The 27,484-nt window shown below is 41.1% G+C and overlaps 1 protein-coding gene across 5 annotated transcripts in view; it reads right to left on the bottom strand.

Moving 5' to 3' along the window:
• The window catches only part of pik3r3b (phosphoinositide-3-kinase, regulatory subunit 3b (gamma)), a 549,621-nt gene that overhangs the window by 32,669 nt on the left and 489,468 nt on the right, over window positions 1–27,484 (bottom strand). The window contains exons 1-2 of one of the 5 annotated variants that reach the window (XM_078218606.1): window positions 10,854–10,868; window positions 10,170–10,278 (exon numbers count right to left, since the gene is read on the bottom strand). The exons of 2 other annotated variants lie outside the window; for them this stretch is intronic. In XM_078218606.1, coding sequence (XP_078074732.1) covers window positions 10,170–10,278; window positions 10,854–10,859 — 115 coding nt within the window. In that variant the 5' untranslated portion in view covers window positions 10,860–10,868. Of the gene's footprint in view, window positions 1–8,738; window positions 8,826–10,169; window positions 10,600–10,853; window positions 10,869–27,484 lie in introns of those variants that run through there. 2 more of the 5 variants (XM_078218607.1, XM_078218608.1) reach the window with 2 other exon arrangements.

The following is a 27,484-nucleotide window of genomic DNA, read 5'->3' as shown; positions in this document are numbered from 1 at the left end:
CTAGTTTAATGTAAAAGTCTTGGAAGGTTAATATTTTGAACTTTCCATCTTGCTGGATTGCGACTCTCCACCTTGGAGAAGCTCACTTAACATCCCTTAAACACTTAACACATTAAACAACATTCACTGCTAATCGAACAGACCTTAAATTGTATACAACACTTAATGCAATTCAAAAACTTGCCATTTGTTATGATATAATGCTTTTTTAAGAAAAAATCTAATTACCAAGTCTTTTAATAATCAGATGTAAAAGCTATAATTACTTTCCAACTATGTTGTCCAATAGAACTGTGCTGTTAAGTTTAGTTTGGCAATTGCTATGGTTACAAATTCTTAACCTACAATCACTTGCTGAGTACAAAAATGTGCTTTTTATGGGGTACTTCATACTACCATTACGTCATTCACTACAATGTATTGTCATCCGTTATGATATATTTCTATCACTTTTTTAAGAACCTATTGCAACGTTTCCCCAGATTTCAGAAAGGCTACGTGAGGACATTGAGCTAGGAACCCATTTAAATTAACTACGCTTTACATTGAAACTAAAGTATCCTATACAAATTCCTTCTCAAGTTTATAATCAGGTGACACAGACCACAACTTCATTCTGGGAAAAATACTTTGGCAATTATTTAAGATTGAACTACTTTGTAAGAAATGAAGAGAAACAGTACAAAACATTATCACACAGCTTTTACCATTAAAATTTTGGATGGTAGAATGGCTAAACTGAAGTATCCTCTTTAGTCACTATCAGGATTAACGAACAACAAAAAATGGCATTTGAAAATCAGGTATTATGGATTGAGACTGATTTGAGGATGTTCTGATAATTGCATCCTAATTTTCAATAGAAGTGAGTTCAGTCAATTTGCTAGAAAGCACCTTTTTCTTGCCTACCCAAATATAAATGGATCAGGACATTTAAGATTCAAAAGAACATTATTGTGGCTTTTGATGCACAATGAACATTATTTCCACCGGCTAGGATTAGAAGTCATACAGTTTCGAAACATTAACTCTGTTTCTCTCTCTACAGATGCTACCAGACGTGCTAAGTTTTTCCAGCATTTTCTGTTTTTGTTATTCCCACCTGCCCGTCCCATTTATCTTGTCTGGAAGCCTTCTTTAGCTGCAGAGCACAATGGACCATAGAATCATAGAAACCCGACAGTGCAGAAAGAGGCCATTTGGCCCATCGAGTCTGCACCGACCACAATCCCACCCAGGCCCTGCCCCCATATCCCTACATATTTACCCACTAATCCCTCTAACCTACGCATCTCAGGACACTAAGGGGCAATTTTAGCACGGCCAATCAACCTAACCCGCACATCTTTGGATATAAAGTGATTGGGAATAAAGATTCTAAAACTATGAATGCTTCAAGCATAAAAAGATAGATGTTTAGGTATAAAATTGGTGTCTATATCAAAGAAATATTGACTATCAAATGGGATGTTGGCCTATATCGCAAAGGGGATAGAATATAAAAGCAGAGACGTCTTGCTGCATCTGTACAGGGCATTGGTGAGGCCGCAGCTGGAATACTGTGTGCAGTATTGGTCCCCTTATTTGCGGAAGGATATATTGGCCTTGGAGGGAGTGCAGAGAAGATTCACCAGGTTGATACCAGAGATGAGGGGTGTTGATTATGAGGAGAGACTGAGCAGATTGGGTTTGTACGCGTTGGAATTTAGAAGGCGGAGGGGGGATTTTATAGAGACCTATAAGATAATGAAGGGGCTGGATAGGGTAGAGGTGGAGAGATTCTTTCCACTGAGAAAGGAAGCTAGAACTAGAGGGCACAGCCTCAAAATAAAGGGGGGTCAGTTTAGGGCAGAGTTGAGGAGGAACTTCTTCTCTCAGAGGGTGGTGAATCTCTGGAATTCTCTGCCCACTGAAGTGGTGGAGGCTACCTCGTTGAATATGTTTAAATCACGGATAGATGGATTCCTGATCGGTAAGGGAATTAGGGGTTCTAGGGATCAGGCGGCTAAGTGGAACTGATTCACTTCAGATCAGCCATGATCTTATTGAATGGCAGGGCAGGCTCGAGGGGCTAGATGGTCTACTCCTGCTCCTATTTCTTATGTTCTTATGTTCCTATCTTGTCCAATATTTTAAACCAACAACCACGAAGAAAATATATATCCTCTTGGCAAGTTCACCAGTCAAATGGCCGTGGGTTGAAAGGTGCCTTCCATGCTCCCATCATTGCAATCTTATGCTTAACTGAATTCACAATGAGGAATGTGATAGGTGCTTCAGTGTTAGCCCAACAAATGTTACTGATTAACACTGCTACTGAACAATTTGAAACATTCGAATTTTGAAAACTTTCAGTTCGCGTCAACATCAAGTTTACTCCGAAAGAGAGTATACGCTTTGCTAATGTCCCTAACTTCAACAGATACATTAGAGATGTGCAGGTGGGCATAAGCCTTAGGCTTGGCCTTATGTTACTATGTTGATACAAGATTTGCCTACAACACTTGTTTTAACTGCCTTCAGTTATTTCTTTTTTAATAACTTCTACAGCACAAATTACATTGAAAAACTACATATACAATGACAGGTTGTTTCAAGGGGGCATCCAAGTCTGAAGAATGTGCACATTCTTAAGCAGATACAACTCCTAAACTGGCAGTGATCAGCTCAGATTCGCCACAAGCCAACCAGTCCCAAACCATTGAATGCATACAAAAATTGCAACCACTAAAAACTTCAAGTGAGTAAATGAGTTATACTGCGTGGTGGTGGTGGGTTGGACAAGTTCGGCTTTGCTCCAAGTCTTTCATTAGATAGAATTTAGCTCCATGAATGACAAAACAAAATGTGCATTTCACCCTAAAACAAATGAGACAAGTAAACTCTGTCCAGACTGACCACACGATCCAGAAGAATGTGCCCCTATTTTCCATTTGGTAACACTTCACTCTGTCCCTTAAGCCTCCACAATCCTCTTGGGGATTACTTCAGGAATGGATGATCTCCCCTGTGTCTGAATTCTACAGAGGCCTTTTTCATTGTTTATAGGTAATTGATGTCAGCAAGGTGGGGTTGTAGTTTGGTTATGGCAAACATACCCTGGGCTATTACTATTATGCGCTAGGTTTGGAACAGCCTAAGATGGTAGTGCATCAATTCTTTCCAAATAAATGGTTTCTGCACATTCATACTTGAGCAGTTATTACAAAAGTCACATCCTGAGAGCTCTTTAAAAAGTGAATGTCGACCACACCTGATGTGGTAAAGTCCATTATTTAATGAACAGTGTGTTCTGACCCCAAGGTAAAACTTTTGATTGGGGATTTCGTGCAAGTCTTGAGGTCACTAACTTAACTAATTTATTTATATATTTGTTAGGTTCATATTTCACCACACTCCCAGATATTCCACCTACTCATGTAATATTCTTTAAACCTTTTGCCCCAAAATAGAGCTGTGTATGTTGAATGAAGCAGTGTGAAATATTTTGACATAAATATTAGCATTTAAAGTAAAGATATATCAGAATTTACTATAAAATGTCTACATATTTCACTGAATTCTTGGGTCAAAGCTCTTGATGGTTTGTCAGTGAAAATATACCTGCAAACCTTGACAAATACACCAAATGTCAACAGTGGCTCAATTTAAACCAGCAATGTTCTTTCAAAATAAATAAACTCCAACAGTTCATCTGCAGTAACAGAAACAAAAATGTTTAAATACTTCAGAAGGCAAATGAGTGACAGGCCCACTATCTGAAACAGTGTCAGTTTTCCTCAGAACACCCAGAGATGGCGTCCAGAACCATCCCTCAAACTGTAATTTTGAGGTTTAACCCTGCAATCACGTCATTTCACGATTACCTAATTTTAACGCAGCTCTCAAAATGCTGGCTAAAATGAGACAGGGTGGAAATGGTCTGGCTGATCTGACATATGTGAAACTATTCCTGAGTTTACTGCATCACTGAGGAGAGAGAGCCATTTTGGAAAACAATCAGGAAGAATACCGTTTACAAAGCATCGTTTTTTTGGTCTGTATAATCTGGTGTGTTTAATACAAAGAACACTCACTGGGAAGAGGGGATAATTATTTTGGCAACACTCTTCTCCAAGCAAAGCATGCAGCATTGGTAACCAAGAAAAGCAGTTTTAAAGAACTGGTAAAATAGCTCAAGGAAAAAAAATGCAGATTTTATATATTTTTTAAAAATGTACATACAATTGCACCCAAATATCAAAAGAATGTTCAACTTTAATAGAAATGAATATGTAGCTATTTTCTGATCAATTAATGCTTACGTTTACAACAACACTTTAAAGTTTTAATCCCAACTTCTTTGTAACGTAACTGGCATTCTCTATTTCAATATTCAGAATGTTGCATCTTTGCTGCCTTACCATGTATGGCAAATGTTTCTGATAAGAGGTTGGCATGCATTACTAAGTGCAGTGTATCTACTTCATGCATTGTCAGTTCCTTTATGTGTGCCGGATTCACTCCTTGGTATCATGCTTGCTAATGAGGTTGAACTCGGCATTTGCTGAACTTTAAGCCCTATATCAGAAGCTCCTGGCAGTATTAACCTTTTGAATGGAGACAGAGTTCTAGCCAATCGGAGTGTGGCATGAGGATCGTATGTTTGTGACGTCGTAGAGGATAGTAATAGAGTGCAAATGCATTACAGCAAGCAGCAGGTATTAGGGACACCACATTAAGTTCTCTCGCATTTAACATGTATAAAAGAAACATATGGAAATATAGGAACGATAAAACCAATCCTTTATTCTGCACATAGCTAATGCTTGGAACTCTATCACTTTCTCTGATAAATCTCAATGACCCTTCGTGTGATATAAGGTTTTGCTTTATTCAGGGCCTATCCATCAATACTTCCTCACTGTTCAATCTATCCCAACTATTTCCCTTTGAGCCATTGTTGAGGGTTTTGATAACCAGCAGCTGAACACCTGAAAATGAAGACAATTCAGATAAACCATCTGCTTTGCAATTTGAAATAATCACTATCTGAAAAAAAACATTGACGAGGCTGATTTTACACGCCTGCCCCCTTCCCTCCCCCACAACTATTACTGGCAATGCAAAAAGAAAAATCCTTCGGTATTGCTGTTTGGGAATACGATTCAAATGTACTAATTCATCAACAGAGATACAGTTCTTCTCACCAGAAATTTAACCTAAAACCAAGATGCAATTTCGGTCTTACCTTTAGACAAATACAGTGACAAAGAAAAATAGCTACATGTCTGCAACTATGTTATCACTTGGTATAAATGTAGTTTGGCATGAATCACAAATACTCATGCAAACCCCAATATAATATCTCAATTAGACAGGTACAACTGATGTTTATTCTTTCAAATTTTGTGATTAAGTCTGGAAATGTAGTACAAATGGGACATGCATTAAACACAGCATAAATTCATAGAATAATACAGCACAGAAGGAAGCCATTTGAATAACTTCTATCTCAGTTTGGTAGTATGCACTAAATTTCAATTAAAGCATATAGGAAACATTTAAAATACAAACACTACCTAAACCAGCTTTTCGTTCAACTCTTTCACAGCATAAAAATCCAATGTTCCTGAATCACAGAATCCCTACAGTGCAGAAGGAGGCCATTTGGCCCATCAAGTCTGCGCCTCTCTGACATAGTATCTTACCCAGGCCCTCTCCTCATAACTCCACACTCTTACCATGGCCAATCCACCTAACCTACACATTTTGGATTGTGGGAGGAAACCAGAGCACCCAGAGGAAACCCATGCAGATATGGGGAGAACTTGCAAACTCCACACAATCACTCAAGGCCAGAATTGAACCCGGGTCTTTGGCGCTGTGAGGCAGCAGTGCCAACCACTGTGCCATCCTTAGCAGTATTTTCCCAAATGGTGCAGGCATGGAGAAAACATTGTAGACCAAGGATTTCACTTATATTGTCAGAAAGCTAAAATGAAAGACAGATTTTCCATTCTGCCTCTTAGCCATTTTTTTGTAACTTATCTTTTTCACTGACATTCTCCACACAAGTCTATCAAATAGTGATCAGTCAGGGAAAAAAAAGTTTAAAGCAGGTGACTTCAAATTTAAAACCATTAGCATTTTTCACATTTGAAATGTATACACAATTTAAGTTTCTAAATTGACTTGCATTAAAAATGTTGAGTCACAGAGCTATGTAATTCATAAAGCAAACTCAGCCTGCCTCAGCTATCATTACTACTAGTGTAGTTAATGCTTCAAAGGTTAGGTTGATGGTATACAAAATTGCATCGCTCTAATGTTTCTAAAAATCCAAATATCCTTTGGCTGTGCTGCATCCAGCACTAAAATGATGTTCTTTGGTAAACAAGCAAGTTGGATCCCATTATCTGATTTGTTCTGAGCTGTTCACTGCTTCAGTTCCTGGTAACTGTAAGGTGCTTATTAGTAAAATACTACACAATATATTTGATTCTCCCATGTCTGCATCATTGCAGAATAAATGGTCATGTCTCTAGAATTTCCTTTTATTCCTCCAGAATAACTGTTCTTATGTGATCCCCAAATCTCCACAATTACAAAATTTTGTTTAAACAAAGAGGAACTCTTTGGGATCCTTCCATTTTTACCATCAAATTTAGAAATGCTGGGTACTTACATCAATTCCATGAAAAGGAAGTTGTCAATCATACACCATCATGATCCCAACTCAATACACAAAAAATCTCAAAATATGACTCAAGATCTACAGAAGAGGTGATTGAACATAGGGCACCTACCAGCCACACAGTGCAAGGTAGTTCATGCCTAATGGCAGTAGCATTTGCCAGGCTTAGGCCAATAGAGCCCTTGTGACTAGCTGTTCTGAGGATGGGTCTTTCCTGGCACATTGCTTCTTGCTTTTTGGCTGCACCCTCTAAACATGAGAAGTGGCAGTCCCATTAAACTACAGCTGTCATATAGTAAAGCAGACTTCTCACCACCCACCAAGCTGACATTGTTTTGTTCGAATTACATGGACAATTATGCTTTGGATCAGCATTTTCAAAGTTTGGGAAAACTGAAAAGTGGGCAAGGAAGAGAACACGTGAGGAAGGGAAATGGGGAAGAAGTCTGCAGAGTCAGGAAATACTTTGGTATTGTATAAGATTTTTAACAGTTTGGTTAATTGTCACAAGCTAAGATTATAGCTAAACTCAAACAGTGGGCTTCGGGCACCTAATATACATCTGTATAGAGTCCTGGATCATTTTATTCATGGATAGATAAGTTTTTTGCCAAAATATGAATGAGGCAAGCAGTTGGCTGTTGAGTTAACAGGAGCTCAAACTCTGTTGAGGCCTCTGTATCTGTATAACTAGAACAGCTTCTGTTTGGAAGGGATATTTGACAATACTGCTGCTGCAATTACAGTAAAATATCCTCTGATTCAACAGTATATAGATGAATACTCAAGTGGAAATAAAGCTCAAATTGCATAATTGATTAATTCTTGGAGACAGTCAACAGTTCGGTGTTAAGCTAGTGTGTGACCAGGGCTGCTAACATGACATTGCTTGTATATATTACGTCACCATATTAGTATTCACAGATAAAATATAGGATGCTCTTTGTATTAAAATATGCTTTTCAAAATTAGTAACGGCTGCTAAATATAATCTTTGTTTATATCAACATCGAAGGCTCAAAATATAAGAATATTTATTGTACTGAACAATGAAATGCATTTCAGTTTTACCATGCACAATGAGGGTGTATTTGATCAAAAAGACAAAAAATTCAGAAATGGATGCAGTTAGTTAGGTTTGTTTCAAAATTTGATTGAAGAAATTTACAGGGTGCTCAGCAATATATTCTGATTTGTATTTTTTCTCTCATTGTGGCCTTCCGTGGAGGACTTGGTAATTTAACAAATCAACTGCAGTAACACAGCTAAGCAATCCCTAACAGAACATTCGCACAAAGCTCAGCTGTTTCGAGAAGGCTTGCTGCTGTGACATTATCAGGGGGCTAAGACATGTCCCCCCCCCCCCCCACTTCTCCCAGCCCCTTTTGTGGCTCTGTAATCCTAGCTGCATAATGTACATGGCCAAGTCCCATTAGGATGTGAAGGCTGGAAAAACAAATGTAATATAGGTGGTGTTAATTCCTATCACTATGCATCTGGTAACCATATGCAAATAAAAATAGTGGGTAAAAATAGGCCATTGATTGCTCTGTTGCAATTGCAGTTACTTTTCAGTTTTGCACAGAGGTTCTGGAAAAATATAAAAAGTAAAATAGTCTTGACTTTTGCAAGGAATTCTGCTCACTGTGCTATTGTCTTCAGAATCCAAGTGACATCATTTGCAAGGACTCGGTGGTGGCTGTACATCTTCAGAATACAAATGATATTCCTGCCAGCATTACAGCACCGATTCCTAAACTGTACTGTGGTTTCAATTGCTTTTATTCTTTAAAAAACACATCATACCCCTTCTTGTCATTCATGTAGGTCTATTTTACAGCTTTAAAGACATATTTGCAAATGATAGCTGACACAAAATGTCCAGCGACAAGACTGCAAACCAGCTGGCATTGAAGGGGTTACCAAGCAATACATTGTTTTAAAAATGTACATCAACTATTTTTAAAATTGCTCAACACATCAACTGCATTAACTCACCAAGTATAAAATAAAAAGTTAAAATGGCTGGTTGCAGAAATAGCTGTTGCCTCTGTAATCTCACCTAAGAATCCCTAGACATTGCAACACGATCTGCGGTGATCCAAAGGGAACAGCAGCCAGAAGAAGGGGGAAGTCTGGCCAAACTCTTATCATTACAATCACATTCAGAAAGTCACCAGGCTACCAGGATTTCATGGTCTGTGTAGCAGTGCTCTGCTGGGAAGAGGCTGGCCAGTGGATCAGAGCAGTGCCGAGTTCACATACCGATTAGGTATTCAAAGCTCATAAAGCACACTCCAGCTTCCAACAGAAATGACGCCAAGTTCAAGCAGAATCATGTTTCTCTTCAATAAATATTAAAATGAAACATCTGCAAAGCTCCTCCTCCCATCATTATTCCCCCATCCCTATTTGAAAACGGTTAAATCCTCACTCTCCATTGTCTCCTAATCTGCTGGGACTCCGTTTTTCAAAAAAGGGTAATATTAAACTTTTATCTTTTCAGTATTAACTCCAAGAGGACCAGATTGTCTTGGAAATTTACACATTTAGCCATAGCAGCTCAAACTGCCTAAAAATGAATTTTCTGACAGCAGCATTGAGACAAATCAAATTAAATATTTAACTCAAAAATTCTGAGCAGACTTGGCCCAAAAAGTAAACCCCAGTACTCAAAGGGTCAACGATGATTATTTCGCACTTTTCTAAATACGCCCTCAGAATACAATAATTAGAGTGAGCGTTCCTAATTATTAATCTCTACGAAAATTCATATCTTTGCAACGTGACGGACTCTCAATTTTCCCTTACTTTTTCCTCTCCAAAAGAAAAAAGTAGACCAATGTTAGACTTTAGAAATATTGCTTCCAAAGAAGCAGCTGCTTTTTATTCTATCTGCAGGGCTAATGTGGCCTACAAAGAGATCCTCTTATTGCCTATGCTGTTCACATTAAATCCCTTGAATGCAAAACTTTCCCTCTCTTGGCTATATCATCAGGGCTCGCTAACATTCTACAGAAACTAGTTTTAAAAAAGACTTTTTAAAAAAAAAATGAAAATTGTAAAAATGCAACCAAAATACTCCTTTGGCAATACTCTTGACTCACGACAATCAAAATTAATGCAATATTGAAGTCCTTTATAAACTTTCAGACAGCAGATAGATATATATATATATATTAAGTACACATTGTACATTTTGGGGGAAAAAGGGGGGGGGGGGGGGGGAAGTGTCAGCACAACCATGATTCCCAAGTCCAAGATGTCAAAAGCTTATCCAAGGAATACACGATAAAATCAATGCAATGCCCTGAAGAGTAAAAGGGGTACAATAGGACAGAAAACTGCAAAAGCTCTACATAGATCAGTGAAAACACAAAAGAAACAAAAGGGAAGAAGGGGGAACCCCCAAAAAAACTCAGGCTTTAAGGAGCTAAAGATTTGAGAGGATAAAAAAAAAGAGAGCAAGGTGAAATATTAAGAATTGTGTTACCTGGAGGGTCCATTTCAATGTAGAATATTAGCTCAGTTGAATAGGGCATCATCACTTCTCTCCAGTCTGCATCAGATTTGTCCATATTCCAAACTGTGTTGTACATTGTCTACGCAGTATTAATAATTTTTTTTAAATATAAAAAAGATGCTATCATACGGCTTTACACTTTCTTTTTAAAACAGTATTTCTGAATCCCTGCTTCAGATGTGCTCTTAAACCTTGCTGTGTTATTGTTGATAATAGTGCTGAGTTTAAAGGCTGCTGGTTGAGGAGTTTGGGGGGGGGGGGGTGGAGGGGGGGGGGAAGAGAAAATAATAAAAAAAAAAGCAGTTAACAGTCATGGGATGAATGAACGTAGAAACCAGCTCTACGACTGTGGGCTCAGTGGAAGCAGAGCCTGGGCTTCATGTTCCAGCTGGAGGAGGAGGAGGGATGGGGGAGGGGGGAGGTGGGGAGAGCGAGAGGGGGAGGGAAAGAGGGAGGGGAAAGGGGCGGGGCTGACCCCTGACCTTTCACAGCAGCGGGAGGTACCAAGTACAACCCGAGGGGGGGGGGAAACAACATTCCCCGGGCAAAATAGAACCATTCAAAACAACAATCTGTTCTGTATATCCATGCATAATCAACATACAAATGGACGGAACCCATTTTCCTTGATAGATTGAAGAGAAATCTTTATACATGCATATGGTAGGGTTGTTCTGCTTCCCCCCTCCCCCTCAGCAGCAAAGCAGTATGTGGTGGTACAGCCCGGAGCCGGCTCGCTCCGCCGCCCGCTAACGGCCGGAGCGGGAGGGGGGGCGGAGCCTGGGATAGGGAGGCGGAGCCTTGGGGGGGGGAAGAGGGGGCGGGGCCTGGGGGGGAAGAGGGGCGGCGAGCGACGGGGCTTTGTCTCCCTCCCACAGGCTCTTCACCGGGAAGCCACGCCCCCCTTCTCCTCTCTCCCACCCCCCTCTTCCTATCCTCCAGCCGTAGCCAATCCCTTCCCAGCGGCTCCAACAGCCGCAGCTGATTGGCCGGCGCCGTTACCAAGCGGGACAAAGGGGCTGCGAAGCCGGCATACAACAACAACTGGCGGCTGCCAGGGGGAACCAACAGATGGCCGAAAAGCTGAGTGCGCGGGACTGGGACTGAATCCTGCCCCCCTCCCCCACTCTCTCTCTCAATGCATTGTGCGCTTCCTGCCCATTGTGTGACGGGGGGGGGAGTGCAGATCACAGACAATTACCTCAAAACCAGACGGGCCACAAATCTGTGTTCAGACACCCAGAATTAAACCTTGCTGCTTTTTTAAAAAACACTTTATTTCTCCTTTTGCCAAGAAGCCAGTCACAAAGAATGGATTGCAAAGACCTTTTTTAAAATTCCCAATCCACCCCCCACCCAAACCCATCCTTAACCCTTTGTTCAACCAGACAAGAATATTTCAGCCACCTCAGAAAATACTTACATTTCTTGCAGACCTGGCATATTGTGCAAAGCTATTCTTCTTACCCCCAAAAAACCTGATGCCATAGATTTGAGAGATTTTAAATACAATTGACTACTTCACCAGTCCCAGCAATCAAAGTCTGCAAATCCATTTTTAGCATTTAAAAAGTAGATTGTAAATGATGCTCTTTTCACATCACAAAAATGAAATAATTGCGTACTTATTATAGCTGCAAATCTGTTTTTATTTTAGTTACCAGTACTGCTGTATTTAATCTCTCCATCCCCCACCGCCACACTAAAACAATCTCAGCTATAATGGATGTATTAATTAGTTCTCATGATAACAATATAGAGAAAGAAAATTGAATCATGTTTGTTCTTGTTGAAATATTCTACAGGGGTGGTCGCTGGCATTAGCCTCCTCCTTCAGCAAAATACCTCCAGTACAATGTTAATCTATATATAGATTTGCAGCATCGTTTGCATTGTGCAGTCAATAAAATTTCATGCGAATAAAATCCACAGAAAACCAGTTTAGTTCAGCGAACATGTTTAACTGTCTTCTTTACAGGCCAGTGAAATAAGAAGCTGGTTAAATTTCACAGCAGCCATTGTCAAGGACTGTGTGCTAAAAGGGAACTTAGCCCTTTAAATCATGCATCCTTTCCATCAGGCCCACAGGCCGGGCTAGCACATAATTTGCAGTTCAGCATTGTCACAACTGGAAAATAACTCCACCAGTAGCCAAAGTGGTAATAAATATGCAGTTTTTTTCAAATTCAGAAAATAATTTACACATGGCATTTATGATTTTTAAGCAATATTGATTTTAAACCTCGGATTGAACTCATAGCATGCATTAAGCCAGGAGAGTTTAGGTTTCATACAGGACTTGCAATCGTGTTAATACCTCAAGAAATTAATTCTCATCAACCAAACTCATTTGCTTAAATCTGAAGTGGGTCAAAAACAGCTTAAACCTAGGTTCAATTTTCCTGCAAAATTTGTGTGTCTGTAACGTTCACCTTTCAACTCAACTAGAAACAGAGGTAGGTAGGTAGCTGCAGTTGATTCATAAATTAAAGTTTGATATTTCTCGTTGTATCCACTAGGTGGGGTATCCGATCAGTGATCACTATCCATTGTGGCTCAAAAATTATGCATGGTGACTCCTGAGTCATAAGGATAACATTAAGAAAATCCAGCAGGATGCCGACCTCTTTCCTGCAGGCTAAAGGAAGAATAGCCTTGGTACAAATTGGAACAAACTATTGAAGGAAAATCATGGTCTTTTGCACATCACCTTTGAAAATCGTCTGCTCAATCTTGAACTGCTTAAATTCTTCAAAGTCAGTATTTCTTAAGTGAATATAGCAATCACAATTCTCTGCCATATTGGACACTATCTATTGACAAGCATAACACAACTGCTCACTACACAACTGTTCCTGAAATATTACTAAGAGCATAAGACATAGGAGCAGAATGAGGCCACTCGGCCCATCGAGTCTGCTCCGCCATTCAATCATGGCTGATATTTTTCTCATCCCCATTCTCCTGTCTTTTCCACATAACCCCTGATCCCCTTATTAATCAAGAACCTATGTATCTCTGTCTTAAAGACACTCAATGACCTGGCCTCCACAGCCTTCTGCGGCAAAGAGTTCCACAGGTTCACCACCCTCTGGCTGAAGAAATTCCTCCTCATCTCTGTTTTAAAGGATGACCCTTTAGCCTGAGGTTGTGCCACTGACCCACTTCAGTTATTCACTGTGAAATGCTTTTCCTTATTTCCTCCCCATCCCCCACAAGAAATGTTGCTCGACAGTGCTGTGCAACAACCTTGGATTCTTTTACTTCCTGTTGATATTGGTTTCCTTAGATAAGTAGTATGATATCTCAAAGTTTAAAATGGAGTTTCAAAACAAAAACCCGACATGTTATTGCGAGCTGTAAAGTACATCTCGTTCTGGACTTCATCAAATATAACTGTTGTAACTCAAACCTCCAGTGAAGGCTATCAGAGCAGCAGTATCCCATTTCTAATTACATGTCAATTTCATTGGTTCAGATCGAAGCCAACCTTTGATTTCTGTATAATAATTTAGAAGTATGGCTGTTAGTAAATGGATTAACACAAAGAAATTGTGAATTAATTTTTAAGAAACCTTTTTGATATCGATAAATTAGAGCAATTCATTACGGGTACACACCTTGATATACTCTCCAAAGCTTAATACTTCAATTATTTGTTTAAAAAAAGTCTTCATCTGCAAGATTCTAAGAGACAATTAAGGAAAATGAATTTTATATGTGCTGATGAGGATGCAGAAATGCTGTACTTTTGGGTTAATAACTGGGATCGATGCGATTTCTCTAATGTACTCATTGCATTAGCCCTGAATTGCTTCAGGGAGTTATGGGAATCCCTAGCTTCAGCTACTGCATACTTAGTTTCACACCAGCTTTAACCAGTACGGTGATGTCATGCCTAGTTGCAATGTGACCCGCTCTGCTCGCTTGATACAACATTCTACCAACCGTTTCAAGCAAGTCATTCTTATTCCAAGTTATTATCAGCTGCAAGCACCGTCCTACCTCCACTGAGAGGAATGAATTACATTTTGTTCTTCTGAAGCAAAAGAAAGAAAATTGTAATTTATAGTCTCATTCTGTTCTTTTTCTTAACAGGACTGGTTGCAATACAAGCAAGATAATCCTGACAGGTTTCCACATTGTGCTACTGATGTACTATTTTACCCCTATAGATTACCTCTTCCAATAATTTTCACTCCAGGTTGCTTTAATGCAATATCCTGTTTATTTCTGCTGCTGAACTCAAGTTTTCTTACTGCCAAATTGCTAACCTGCTTCTCCCCTATGTACTCTATGAACGGTATGCTTTGTCTGAATAGCGTGCAGGAAACAATACATTTCACTGTATCCCAATACATGTGACAATAATAAATCAAATCAAATCAATGCCTTGTCCTCTCAATCCTAAAAACTGCAACATGAAGCTAGAAGCCTGGGATTCAAGATTAGTCCCAAATCTAATCCCATTCGATTTTCTGAAAACTATTCAAAAGTTCAAATAATGGAACGCCTTTATTGACCTAATAGTTAAATATGTCACCGACCGAGCCACACAGCACAGAAGGTCCCAGGGTTTAATCTAAACTGATAATCTAATCTCAGTAAAGTGAAATTAGTGCTTCTGCACTCAAGAGGAAGAAAAGGAACAGCCAAAACTCACACTCCTAAGTGTTATCCAATAAAACCTCTTGTAAAAAACGCACGTACATTCAGCCTCCATTGTGATGCCATATACAATCAAATTGTCTGTCGCTCTCGTTAGGCCTGGTTCTGTGGATGCAGCCTGCCTTCCCATACTTTATCCAAACAATCATTCCCCATCCATGAAGCAGCATGGTCAACCTTGATTTTGCCCCATGGCAGGCACGCTTTTCAGTATAGATCAGCGGTTACTGATTCAGCACACATTCCCCTCCAATGCCAGTGGGAGTAAAACCAGATGTAGTGCCAGACTACTTCCCTGGATAAGATCAACTAAATCCATATCAATCTGGAGTTTTTTCTTAATTTGTATACTCCATTAACACATTAGGTAATGCGGGAAGCTCCGGGTAGCTTCTTGAGAAGACGGGCACAGAAATTCTGTATGGCAGTGCCTATCTCAGCTTACTTCAGTGAAGCCAGTCAGTAAGAAGTAGCTTTTTGCTATGGTTACATTTGAAGATAATTAAGAAATCCTAACATTGGGTTTTTGCCCACACTCGTACATTGATAAAAGATTCTGATGGTATTGAAAACAGAATGGCTATTTTATTTCTAACCTATCTTGTTTGTCTTCACACATAGACACCATCACTAATTACATTGCATAATTATTCACAGAAAAGACACATTCAGCACAGGGCAGCTAATTGAGAGGATGCAAAAACAATTTAGTGCCTAAAAACTGGTAAATAATTATTCATCTCCCAGGTTAGCAGAGAATTATTTTGGCAATCAACTTGAATTGTTGTCCTAGAATATCCCTTATTAACATTCAACCTGCCCCCCTCACCTCCTTTTTTAATGTATATATTGCTGTTTTGACATGTCCAGCAATAATGAAGGCCAAAGGAAAGCAATACTAACTCTGAATGTTTTATAGAGTACATTGACTTAATTTATCAGAAATATACTGTAATTTCTATTTGCAGGATGTGATGAGAAATGTCAAATCTTACAATAAACTGCTGGCACTTTCTCAAAATTACCTTGTGCCTTTTTTTTCCCCCTTCAGCAGGTGCCTAGTAAATGATTGCTATAAGGCGACACAAGATTGATTAAACAAAAGCCACCTTGTGCCAAAGTTCAGTCGCTGTAAATGGGGTTTGTATCTCATTCTCTGCCTCTGTCAGCCTCTGTCAGTCTTGCTCTGAAGGGCTTTTCTTGCTTGGCTGGGTCACAGTAAGCAGGAGCACTGCCATAAAGGAGAAGATTGAATGGGGGAAAAAGGCATCACCTTTTCAAATTTGTCTCAACAAGTTGGACTACAAAAGAACAGCAGACTCTTCTACAATGAGCATAATTCATGATCTTTGACTCCTGGAAGCAGTTGGAAAGCATGTTTATTTATAGTGTATTTTTAATTCTCTGTCATTTACTTTTCCATTTCATGCTCTGTACTGCTGCTTCTTTTGTTTTTAAGTTTACATTTTTAGTTCTCACTCTTTTCTCCTATTCCAGCTACATTCTTCTTTCTTACTATTTTAATAGAATATACCATGTTAAGGCTCTGGTAGTCCTGTTCCAGAGTCTGAAAAACACATCTCTGTAGAAAGAGAATGGAAACAAGAGAGCATCACAAAAAATATATATTTTATACATTTACCTGTATTTTGTTTAAAACTGAGCATGAAAAGTGATCATGTAATGCCTTAACCTCAAGTATTCATCACAAAATTTGCTTAATCTATTTTTCCATTAGTGATAAAACCAATTCTTCAAAAAATACTAGAATCAATTTAGGTTCCCAGTAAAATGTAGAGAGAATCCGGTGCACGATGATTATTTTTCATCTCTTTCTCTCTCCATTTCCTCTTGTTGCCTTCCCACAAAAATCTGAAGGTTAACAGGACAACTCTGGTTCAATAAAGGTTTCCTCTTTCACCTTATTCTATCTGACACCAAATGCAGCAAAAAAAAGGAACTATTTGAAATCCCAGATCACCTGGTTTGTTATTTGTCAGGGTAGAGAATAGCATTGAATCATACAGAACATTCCATCCCCCTATTGCCTGCGGAACCAAAGAAAGCTACAGATAGATGGATTTATGGGCTCATTTTAATGTGATAGGCATGATGGATCATGCCATGACTAAACAGTCTTTTTAAAACTGCCATTCACAAGATCTACACTGTCATGCCAAGAAGACATGAAAGAAAAAATATATATCTTTATCATCCTGGCTACTTTATAAAATTATTTTTTCAATATACTGGACGAATGCTTTACGCTGACTGAAGTCATGACTGGCTACAATACACACAAAAGGATTTTCTAATCTTCCCTTCAGCTTTCCCTCCAGGATCCTGCCAGGAAGCAATTTTATAATGGGCCACTTAAGGGTCTTTCCCACCCAGCCTAAATTTTTTTTTACATCGGGGGATATAGTGTCTATCTTGGGCAAGGAGGTGGTGATGGTGGTTGAGGGGGAGGGGCTCTATCAGAAACCTCCTTCTGATAGGCCACCCTCATCTCAAAGACCAGACACCTCTGAGCCCCTCTCTCTCCATCCCCAGCCTATGCACCAATACCCCAATCACCCCCTCGCACACCCCCCATTTCCCTTCTCCCTTCCCTGGGACCCCTGCCATTTGTGTGGCCTCCATGTCCTGAGACTTTCCGTGGCGAACAGGATGGGAAAATTCCCCACTATTTCTCCTGCTCCTCTGTAATTTTCAGTAAGTAGTCTCACAACACCAGGTTTTTAACTTACATGTAATTTTCACGAAGAGGGAAGGTTTTTAAAGAGACACCTTAGAGGAGTGGTATGCATGGGGGGGGGGGGACCTTTTAAAAGGTAAGTACAAAAGGGCCCCCTCATGCCCCCATGCCAAATTGTGCTGCCATCTGGCCCCTAATGCCTCCATGCCAGACCCTGTCCTTTCACCCACCCCATACGCCTTCATGTCTCCCATGTCAGACTCTGCTCTTTCACCCACCCCAAAACCCCTCATGCCTGGCTCTGCCCTTTCACCCAGGAAGCATGCGACAGTCGTTGAGAAACAGAATTAATGTTTCAAGTCCAACCTGACTTTTCTTTCGAATAAGAGGAAGAAATTCTGAAGAAGAGTCATATTGGACTCAAAGCCTTAACTCTGTTTCTCTCTCCACAGAAGCTGCTGGACCCACTGAGCATTTCTCACACTCTCTCTCTTTTTATTTCAGATTTCCAGCATCTGCAGTATTTTGCTTTTATATTGGAAGAGTCGAGTTTGGAGGTGGCAATGGCAGTTTTCATTAGTGGATGGAGTGGGGTCGTAGCAGAAGTGGTAAATGTTATAGAGGTTGAAAAAGACGGTCTATGATAGGAGAAGATATGGGGTCAGAAATGCAAGTTGAGCTTAACAGGACACTGAGGTTACAGTGAGTCTGGTTCATCCTGACAGGGAGACAGGTTCAAATCATTAATCAGCATGCACCAGAGTTTGGGGAGGAGGAGTTGATAGTGAGCACAATAGATTCATTCTTTCCTATGTTTAGCTGGAGTATGCTATGATTCATTACAAGACAGGATATTACACAAGCAGTCTGAGCACACTAACAGGGTAGGGTCAAGAAAGCTGATAAAGAATCATATTCGTATATGGTTGACTCTATTGAAAGCTGCAGAGTTTTGAAGGAAAATGAGGAGAGATACCACACAATGGATTAGCTGCTCATCATATACCCACCAATGCTTTATTTCATAGACTTCAACAGGAAAAGACATGGGCCAGGATACATATCAGGCAGCCAATAATTCATTTATACAATATCTCATGTCCAGTCCTGCATTTAGGAGTATAATTATTCAGAAGTGAAGGATAAAAATAACAATATTTTCCTCTTTGTTAATTCTCCCAAAACCCCAGAACATGAGCATCCATTGAGGACTTACAAAACTGGTTTACCTGAAATACATATGTACATAGAATCCATGTTAATAATATTGGGCAGGATTTTCCAGCCGTGCTCGCTCCAAAACTGGAAAATCCCACCCGAAGTCAACGGACCTTTGTATGGTCTGCCCCCGCCCGCTACAATTCCCAACATGGAAAACTCCCCCCAGTATGTTTCTGTATGACTACTCCCAACAATTCATGACACAGGATGGTGTGTTAGGATTTTCTGTAGATCAGGATGTAGCATCATATTGAACCACGAGCAGTATAAATATTAAGTGTAAGAACATCTGGTTAGACACAGTACCACAAAGTCACAATCTGCTTGATCAGGCCACATTCATACACAGATAGGTGCTGTTAATACATTTACAAACAACTCTTTGCAACTGTTTTCATATGTGTCAACTCTTCTGTAATTGTGACTCCTTCTGTAAACCAAGGAAGTCATATCTACTCTGCAGTCTATCATATTAATACATATCGCCAATTAACAGAGCGATTGCAAGACATCTTAAACCATGAAAGCAAATTGTGATTGATTAATAACTTCTATTATGCAGGAGGTATTATTTCATTTTCTCTGTAGGGATAAATTTTCTAGAGTTTATACCTTTCATTAATACTAGGCATTGTCATTGTGGTTGATGATTTTTCCTAAATAGAGTGGATGCGGAGAGGATGTTTCCACCAGTGGAAGAGACTGGAACTCGAGGGCATAACCTCAGAGTGAAGGGACGCTCCTTTAAAACCATTGCCACAGGGGGCGATGGAGGCCAGGTCATTGAGTGTCTTTAAGATAGAGATAGGTAGGTCCTTGATCAAAAAGGGGACCAAGGGTTATGGGGAGAAGGCAGGAGGATGGGGATGAGAATCATTGAATGGCAGAGCAGACTCAATGGGCCAAATGGCCTAATTCTGCTTCTATGTCTTATGGTGATCCATGACCTGAGGATGAGGATCTATTTTCTGAAACTCTTATTTTCATTTTGCATAGCATAGTTCACATACTCGGTATGCCTTGGCGTGCTGTGAACCACTAAAAAGTTCTCAGGTAAATTTGGCAGCCAATTTGAGTGCAGCAAAGTTCCACAAATAGCAATGCCTTAAATGAGCAGCTCATTCGTCTTACTGGTGGCATTGGTTGAGAGACAAATGTTGAATAGGACATTCAGACACTTTCATGCTCTTTTTCAAACAGTGCCATGGGACCTTTTATATTCATTTGAACATGTCCTCAGTTTAATATGCCATCTGTAAGACGCCTCTAACAACACAACACTGCCTCAATATTGCACAGAGGCGTCAGACTAGATTAGATGCTGAAACATCTAATTCTTTGCTTTGGTGCTGAGGCATGGAATATTTTTCAAGTTTTGGACCTCGTCAACATCAACAATGTCTGGATAATGCCCAGTGTCAGACTAATATGGCGGATCCAACTGCAGTTATACTGTATGTAGTGAGAAGCTGAAGCAGTGGTAATGGATCACACAGATGGAGTGAGCAACCAGACCCACAATGTTCTGACTCGGAGGCAACAGTAATACTACTGAGCCAAGCTGATATCAAAGCAGACACATAAGAGGGGTTATACTTGGATAAAATGGCAGGGAAAAATAAAGAAGTTAATTTTAAAATATCCATATCTGTACTTACACAGTGTGCTAAACAAAAGTTCAACGGTCAAGTATCCATTTTAACACTGTTATATAACTAACCTCTGCATTTAAAAAACAGAATAATTACCATAGAGTCATAGAGGTTTACAGCATGGAAACAGGCCCTTCGGCCCAACTTGTCCATGCCGCCCTTTTTTCTTTAAATCCCTAAGCTAGTCCCAATTGTCCACATTTGGCCTGCATATCCCTCTTTAAGAAGTTTAACAACACCAGGTTAAAGTCCAACAGGTTTATTTGGTAGCAAAAGCCACACAAGCTTTCGAGGCTCTGAGCCCCTTCTTCAGGTGAGTGGGAATTCTGTTCACAAACAGAACTTATAAGACACAGACTCAATTTACATGAATAATGGTTGGAATGCGAATACTTACAACTAATCCAGTCTTTAAGAAACAAAACAATGGGAGTGGGGAGAGCATCAAGACAGGCTAAAAAGATGTGTATTGTCTCCAGACAAGACAGCCAGTGAAACTCTGCAGGTCCACGCAACTGTGGGAGTTACAAATAGTGTGACATAAATTCTGATTCTAGGATCGCATGATAAAGACTCAGGAGGAAAAAAGCAGAAATATTTATGTGAAATAGTGTGACATAAACCCAATATCCCGGTTGAGGCCGTCCTTGTGTGTGCGGAACCTGGCTATCAGTTTCTGCTCCGCGACTCTGCGCTGTCGTGTGTCGCGAAGGCCGCCTTGGAGAACGCTTACCCGAATATCAGAGGCCGAATGCCCGTGACCGCTGAAGTGCTCCCCAACAGGAAGAGAACAGTCTTGCCTGGTGATTGTCGAGCGGTGTTCATTCATCCGTTGTCGCAGCGTCTGCATAGTTTCCCCAATGTACCATGCCTCGGGACATCCTTTCTTGCAGCGTATCAGGTAGACAACGTTGGCCGAGTTGCAAGAGTATGTACCGTGTACCTGGTGGATGGTGTTCTCACGTGAGATGATGGCATCTGTGTCGATGATCCGGCACGTCTTGCAGAGGTTGCTGTGGCAGGGTTGTGTGGTGTCTTGGTCACTGTTCTCCTGAAGGCTGGGTAGTTTGCTGCGGACAATGGTCTGTTTGAGGTTGTGCGGTTGTTTGAAGGCAAGAAGTGGGGGTGTGGGGATGGCCTTGGCGAGATGTTCGTCTTCATCAATGACATGTTGAAGGCTCCGGAGGAGATGCCGTGCTTCTCCGCTCCGGGGAAGTACTGGACAACGAAGGGTACTCTGTCCACTGTGTCCCGTGTTTGTCTTCTGAGGAGGTCGGTGCGGTTTTTCGCTGTGGCGCGTTGGAACTGTTGATCAATGAGTCTAGCGCCATATCCTGTTCTTATGAGGGCATCTTTCAGCGTCTGGAGGTGTCTGTTGCGATCCTCCTCATCCGAGCAGATCCTGTGTATACGGAGGGCTTGTCCGTAGGGGATGGCTTCTTTAACGTGTTTAGGGTGGAAGCTGGAGAAGTGGAGCATCGTGAGGTTATCCGTGGGCTTGCGGTACAGTGAGGTGCTGAGGTGACCGTCCTTAATGGAGATGCGCGTGTCCAAGAATGCAACCGATTCCGGAGAGTAGTCTATGGTGAGCCTGATGGTGGGATGGAACTTGTTGATGTCATCATAGAGTTGTTTCAGTGATTGTTCACCATGAGTCCAAAGGAAGAAAATGTCATCGATGTATCTAGTGTGTAGCACCGGTTGAAGGTCCCGTGCGGTGAAGAAGTCTTGTTCGAACCTGTGCATGAAGATGTTGGCATATTGAGGTGCAAATTTGGTCCCCATGGCTGTTCCGTGCATCTCCTCCGGAGATGCACGGCATCTCCTCCGGAGCCTTCAACATGTCATTGATGAAGACGAACATCTCGCCAAGGCCATCCCCACACCCCCACTTCTTGCCTTCAAACAACCGCACAACCTCAAACAGACCATTGTCCGCAGCAAACTACCCAGCCTTCAGGAGAACAGTGACCAAGACACCACACAACCCTGCCACAGCAACCTCTGCAAGACGTGCCGGATCATCGACACAGATGCCATCATCTCACGTGAGAACACCATCCACCAGGTACACGGTACATACTCTTGCAACTCGGCCAACGTTGTCTACCTGATACGCTGCAAGAAAGGATGTCCCGAGGCATGGTACATTGGGGAAACTATGCAGACGCTGCGACAACGGATGAATGAACACCGCTCGACAATCACCAGGCAAGACTGTTCTCTTCCTGTTGGGGAGCACTTCAGCGGTCACGGGCATTCGGCCTCTGATATTCGGGTAAGCGTTCTCCAAGGCGGCCTTCGCGACACACGACAGCGCAGAGTCGCGGAGCAGAAACTGATAGCCAGGTTCCGCACACACAAGGACGGCCTCAACCGGGATATTGGGTTTATGTCACACTATTTCACATAAATATTTCTGCTTTTTTCCTCCTGAGTCTTTATCATGCGATCCTAGAATCAGAATTTATGTCACACTATTTGTAACTCCCACAGTTGCGTGGACCTGCAGAGTTTCACTGGCTGTCTTGTCTGGAGACAATACACATCTTTTTAGCCTGTCTTGATGCTCTCCCCACTCCCATTGTTTTGTTTCTTAAAGACTGGATTAGTTGTAAGTATTCGCATTCCAACCATTATTCATGTAAATTGAGTCTGTGTCTTATAAGTTCTGTTTGTGAACAGAATTCCCACTCACCTGAAGAAGGGGCTCAGAGCCTCGAAAGCTTGTGTGGCTTTTGCTACCAAATAAACCTGTTGGACTTTAACCTGGTGTTGTTAAACTTCTTACTGTGTTTACCCCAGTCCAACGTCGGCATCTCCACATCATGACTATCCCTCTTTACCCATCTTACCCATGTAACTGTCTAAATGCTTTCTGAAAGACAAAATTGTACCCGCCTCCACTACTACCTCTGGCAGCTTGTTCCAGACACTCACCCCCTCTGTGTGAAAAAATTGCCCCTCTGGACTCTTTTGTATCTCTCCCCTCTCACCTTAAACCTATGCCTTCTAGTTTTAGACTCCGCTACCTTTGGGAAAAGATATTGACTATCTAGCTGATCTATGCCCCTCATTATTTTATAGACCTCTATAAGATCACCCCTCAGCATCCTACGCTCCAGAGAAAAAAGTCCCAGTCTATCCAGCCTCTGCTTATAACTCAAACCATCAAGTCCTGGTAGCATCCTAGTAAATCTTTTCTGCACTCTTTCTATTTTAATAATATTCTTTCTATAATAGGGTGACCAGAACTGTACGCAATATTCCAAGTGTGGCCTGAACAATGTCTCGTGCAACTTCAACAAGACGTCCCAACTGCTGTATTCAATGTTCTGACCAATGAAACCAAGCATGCTGAATGCCTTCTTCATCACTCTGTCCATCTGTGACTCCATTTTCAAGGAGCTATGAACCTTTACCCCGAGATCTCTTGGTTCTGTAAGTCTCCCCAACGCCTTACCATTAACTGAGTAAGTCCTGCCCTGGTTCAATCTACCAAAATGCATCACCTCACATTTATCTAAATTAAACTCCACCTGCCATTCATCAGCCCACTGGCCCAATTGATCAAGATCCCGTTGCAATCCGAGATAACCTTCTTCACTGTCCACTATGCCACCAATCTTGGTATCATCTGCAAACTTACTAACCATGCCTTCTATATTCTCATCCAAATCATTAATATAAATGACAAATAACAGTGGACCCTGAGGTACACAGTTGGTCACAGGCCTCCAGTTTGAAAAACAACCCTCTGTCATCAAGCCAATTTTGTATCCATTTAGCTACCTCACCCTGGATCCCGTGGGATTTAACCTTATGCAACAACCTACCATGCGGCATCTTGTCAAAGGCCTTGCTAAAGTCCATGTAGACAACATCAACTGCACTGCCCTCATCTACCTTTTTGGTTACTCCTTCAAAAAACTCAAATTTGAGAGACATGATTTTCCACTCACAAAACCATGCTGACTGTCCCTAATTAGTCCTTGCATCTCTAAATGCCTGTAGATCATGACTCTCAAAATACCTTCCAACAACTTACCCACCACAGATGTGAGGCCCACCGACCAGCATTTCCAAGGCTTTTCCCTGCAGCCCATTTTAAGCAAAAGCACAACATTTACCACCCTCCAATCTTCAGGCACCTCACCTGTGACTATCGATGATGCAAATATCTCTGCTAGGGGACCCGCAATTTCCTCCCTAGCCTCCCACAATGTCCTGGGATACACTTCATCAGGTCTCGGGGATTTATCTATCTTGATGCGCTTTAAGACTTCCAGCACCTCCTTCTCTGTAATATGTACACTCCTTAAGATATCATTATTTATTTCCCCAAGTTCCCTAACATCCATGCTTTTCTTAACAGTAAATACTGATGAGAAATATTCATTTAGGATCTCACCCATCTCTTGTGGATCCGCACATAGATGACCTTGTTGATCCTTAAGAGGCTCTACTCTCTCCCTAGTTACTCTTTTGGCCTTTATGTATTTGTCGAAGCTTTTTGGATTCTCCTTTGCCTTATCTGCCAAAACAATTTCGTGTCCCCTTTTTGCCCTCCTCATCTCTCTCTTAACTCCACTCCTACACCCTCTACACTCTTCAAGGGATTCACTTGATCCCAGCTGCCTATGTTCCAGGAATCCTCAGAAGATTGGTCAAATGTTCCCAACTACCAAACAAAATGGAACATTTTTATTCAACTAACAGAAGCATCACTATATAAAATGAAACGAGTCATAGAGGTTTACAGCATGGAAACAGGCCCTTCGGCTCAACTTGTCCATGCCGTCCTTTTTTTAAAACCCCTAAGCTAATCCCAATTGCCTGCATTTGGCCCATATCCCTCTATACCCATCGTACCCATGTAACTATCTAAATGCTTTTTGAAAGATAAAATTGTACCCACTTACTACTACTACTCTACTACTACCTCTGGTAGCTTGTTCCAGACACTCACCACCCTCTGTGTGAAGAAATTGCCCCTCTGGACACTTTTGTATTTCTCACCCCTCACCTTAAACCTATGCCCTCTAGTTTTAAACTTCCCTACCTTTGGGAAAAGATATTGACTATCTACCTTGTCTATGCCCCTCATTATTTTATAGACCTCTATAAGGTCATCCCTCAGCCTCCTACGCTCCAGAGAAAAAAGTCCCAGTCTATTCAGCCTCTCGTTATAACTCAAGTCCCGGTAGCATCCTAGTAAATCTTTTCTGCACTCTTTCTAGTTTAATAATATCCTTTCTATAATAGGGTGACCAGAATTGCACACAGTATTCCAAGCGTGGCCTTACCAATGTCTTGTACAACATCAACAAGACGTCCCAAATCCTGTATTCAATGTTCTGACTGATGAAACCAAGCATGTCGAATGCCTTCTTCACCACTCTGTCCACCTGTGACTCCACTTTCAAGGAGCTATGAACATGTACCCCGAGATCTCTTTGTTTTGTAACTCTCTCCAACGCCCTACCATTAACTGAGTAAGTCCTGCCCTGGTTCAATCTACCAAAATGCATCACCTCGCATTTGTCCAAATTAAACTCCATCTGCCATTCGTCAGCATCACAGCACAGATGTTAAAAAGTATAGCCATGTTTTTAAAGCCTCAATTTGGCCAGTGGTTTATTGGGTAATTTGTGTGACAAGCACACACTCCATGAAGGGCCCCAAATTCGGTTCACAGTTTGTGTTGTGTTAAGTGACCCCACCTAGATCATTACAATTGTCCTCAACATTGCTGGGCTAGAGAAGAGGAGAAAGAAACAGAAAGAGATTTCCTACTCTGGATCATTATCCAGTGACCATGTTGGAATGTGTACTTAATGTGAACATCGTGCGATGGACATATTCAGGCCTGCTTAGCACTAGCATCCTTCATAGTCAAATAAACTTAGCAGAAGTCACTGTTTTAAGATCATGAATGAAATTTTATCACTTGAACAAGATTTTGGTCGCCCACAACCGTATTTCATAATATTAGTTAGCATCTTCAGAGGAGGGGAGAAAATGGAGACTGTAGAAGGGAATCATAGAATCCCTACAGTACAGGATAGACTACAGTACAGTATACCAACCACAATCCCACCCAGACCCTATTCCCATAACCTCACGTACATACCCTGTTAATCCCCCTGACACTAGGGTCAATTTAGCATGGCCAATCAACCTAACCCACACATTTTTGGACTGTGGGAAGAATCTCACGCAGACACAGGGAGAACATGCAAACTCCACACAGACAGTGACTGAGGCCGGAATTGAACCTAGGACCCTGGCACTGTGAGGCAGCAGTGCTAACCATGCGCCACCATGCCACCCATGCCGAAGAAGAAAGAAATCACAGAAGAATTCCATTCGAAATGCTGCTGGCAGCACTAACACATTTGGGGGAGGGAGGGGGGACGCGACAGGGGAAAATAAACTGAAACAGTGAGATAACATTTGCAAGACCTTCCTAATAACATACTAATATTTCAATATATGTAAAGTAGTTATGAAAAGTTGACCGCATAACTTTTTAATGTCTGGAACCGAGGTAATAATTAAACCCTGATAATGAAAATAAAGTACATTGTCAGTGCCACTGGTCTGCAAGTGTAAATGATGAGATCACATTTATCAACACTGGTACGAACAAACAGCCCAGGCCCAAAGCCCATTTTTCCTTCCGGAAGCTGGTTCTGCCAAGTTTCTTTCTTGTGCAGTCAGATTCGCTGTTCTTGCATTTTTAAAATAAATTGACTGTGTCAATATCTTAAAAATATCAGGAAATATTTCAACAGAGTATAAAATAGTCACCCTGTTTCAGTGTATTAAATGTTCCTCTTCCCTCAATAATGTGCCAAGAGTGCAGCTTTGTAATAAAGTCTTGTTACTACAGGGCACATGGAAATGATGTCAGTGCAAGAGCGGCAGTAAATACATCTACTTGTTTTCACCTTTCTTGAAGAACAGTTGCTAACCTAACTACCTCAGGGTGTACAACCCTATATCTTGTGAGAAGGATTGGCCTTTACAGATTTTGGGTGGAA

Source organism: Mustelus asterias, chromosome 8 (genome assembly GCF_964213995.1).
Source record: "Mustelus asterias chromosome 8, sMusAst1.hap1.1, whole genome shotgun sequence".
Classification (NCBI taxonomy): domain Eukaryota; kingdom Metazoa; phylum Chordata; class Chondrichthyes; order Carcharhiniformes; family Triakidae; genus Mustelus; species Mustelus asterias.
Note: the sequence above shows the minus strand (reverse complement) of the source record. Positions and strands in the feature narration are given on the sequence as shown.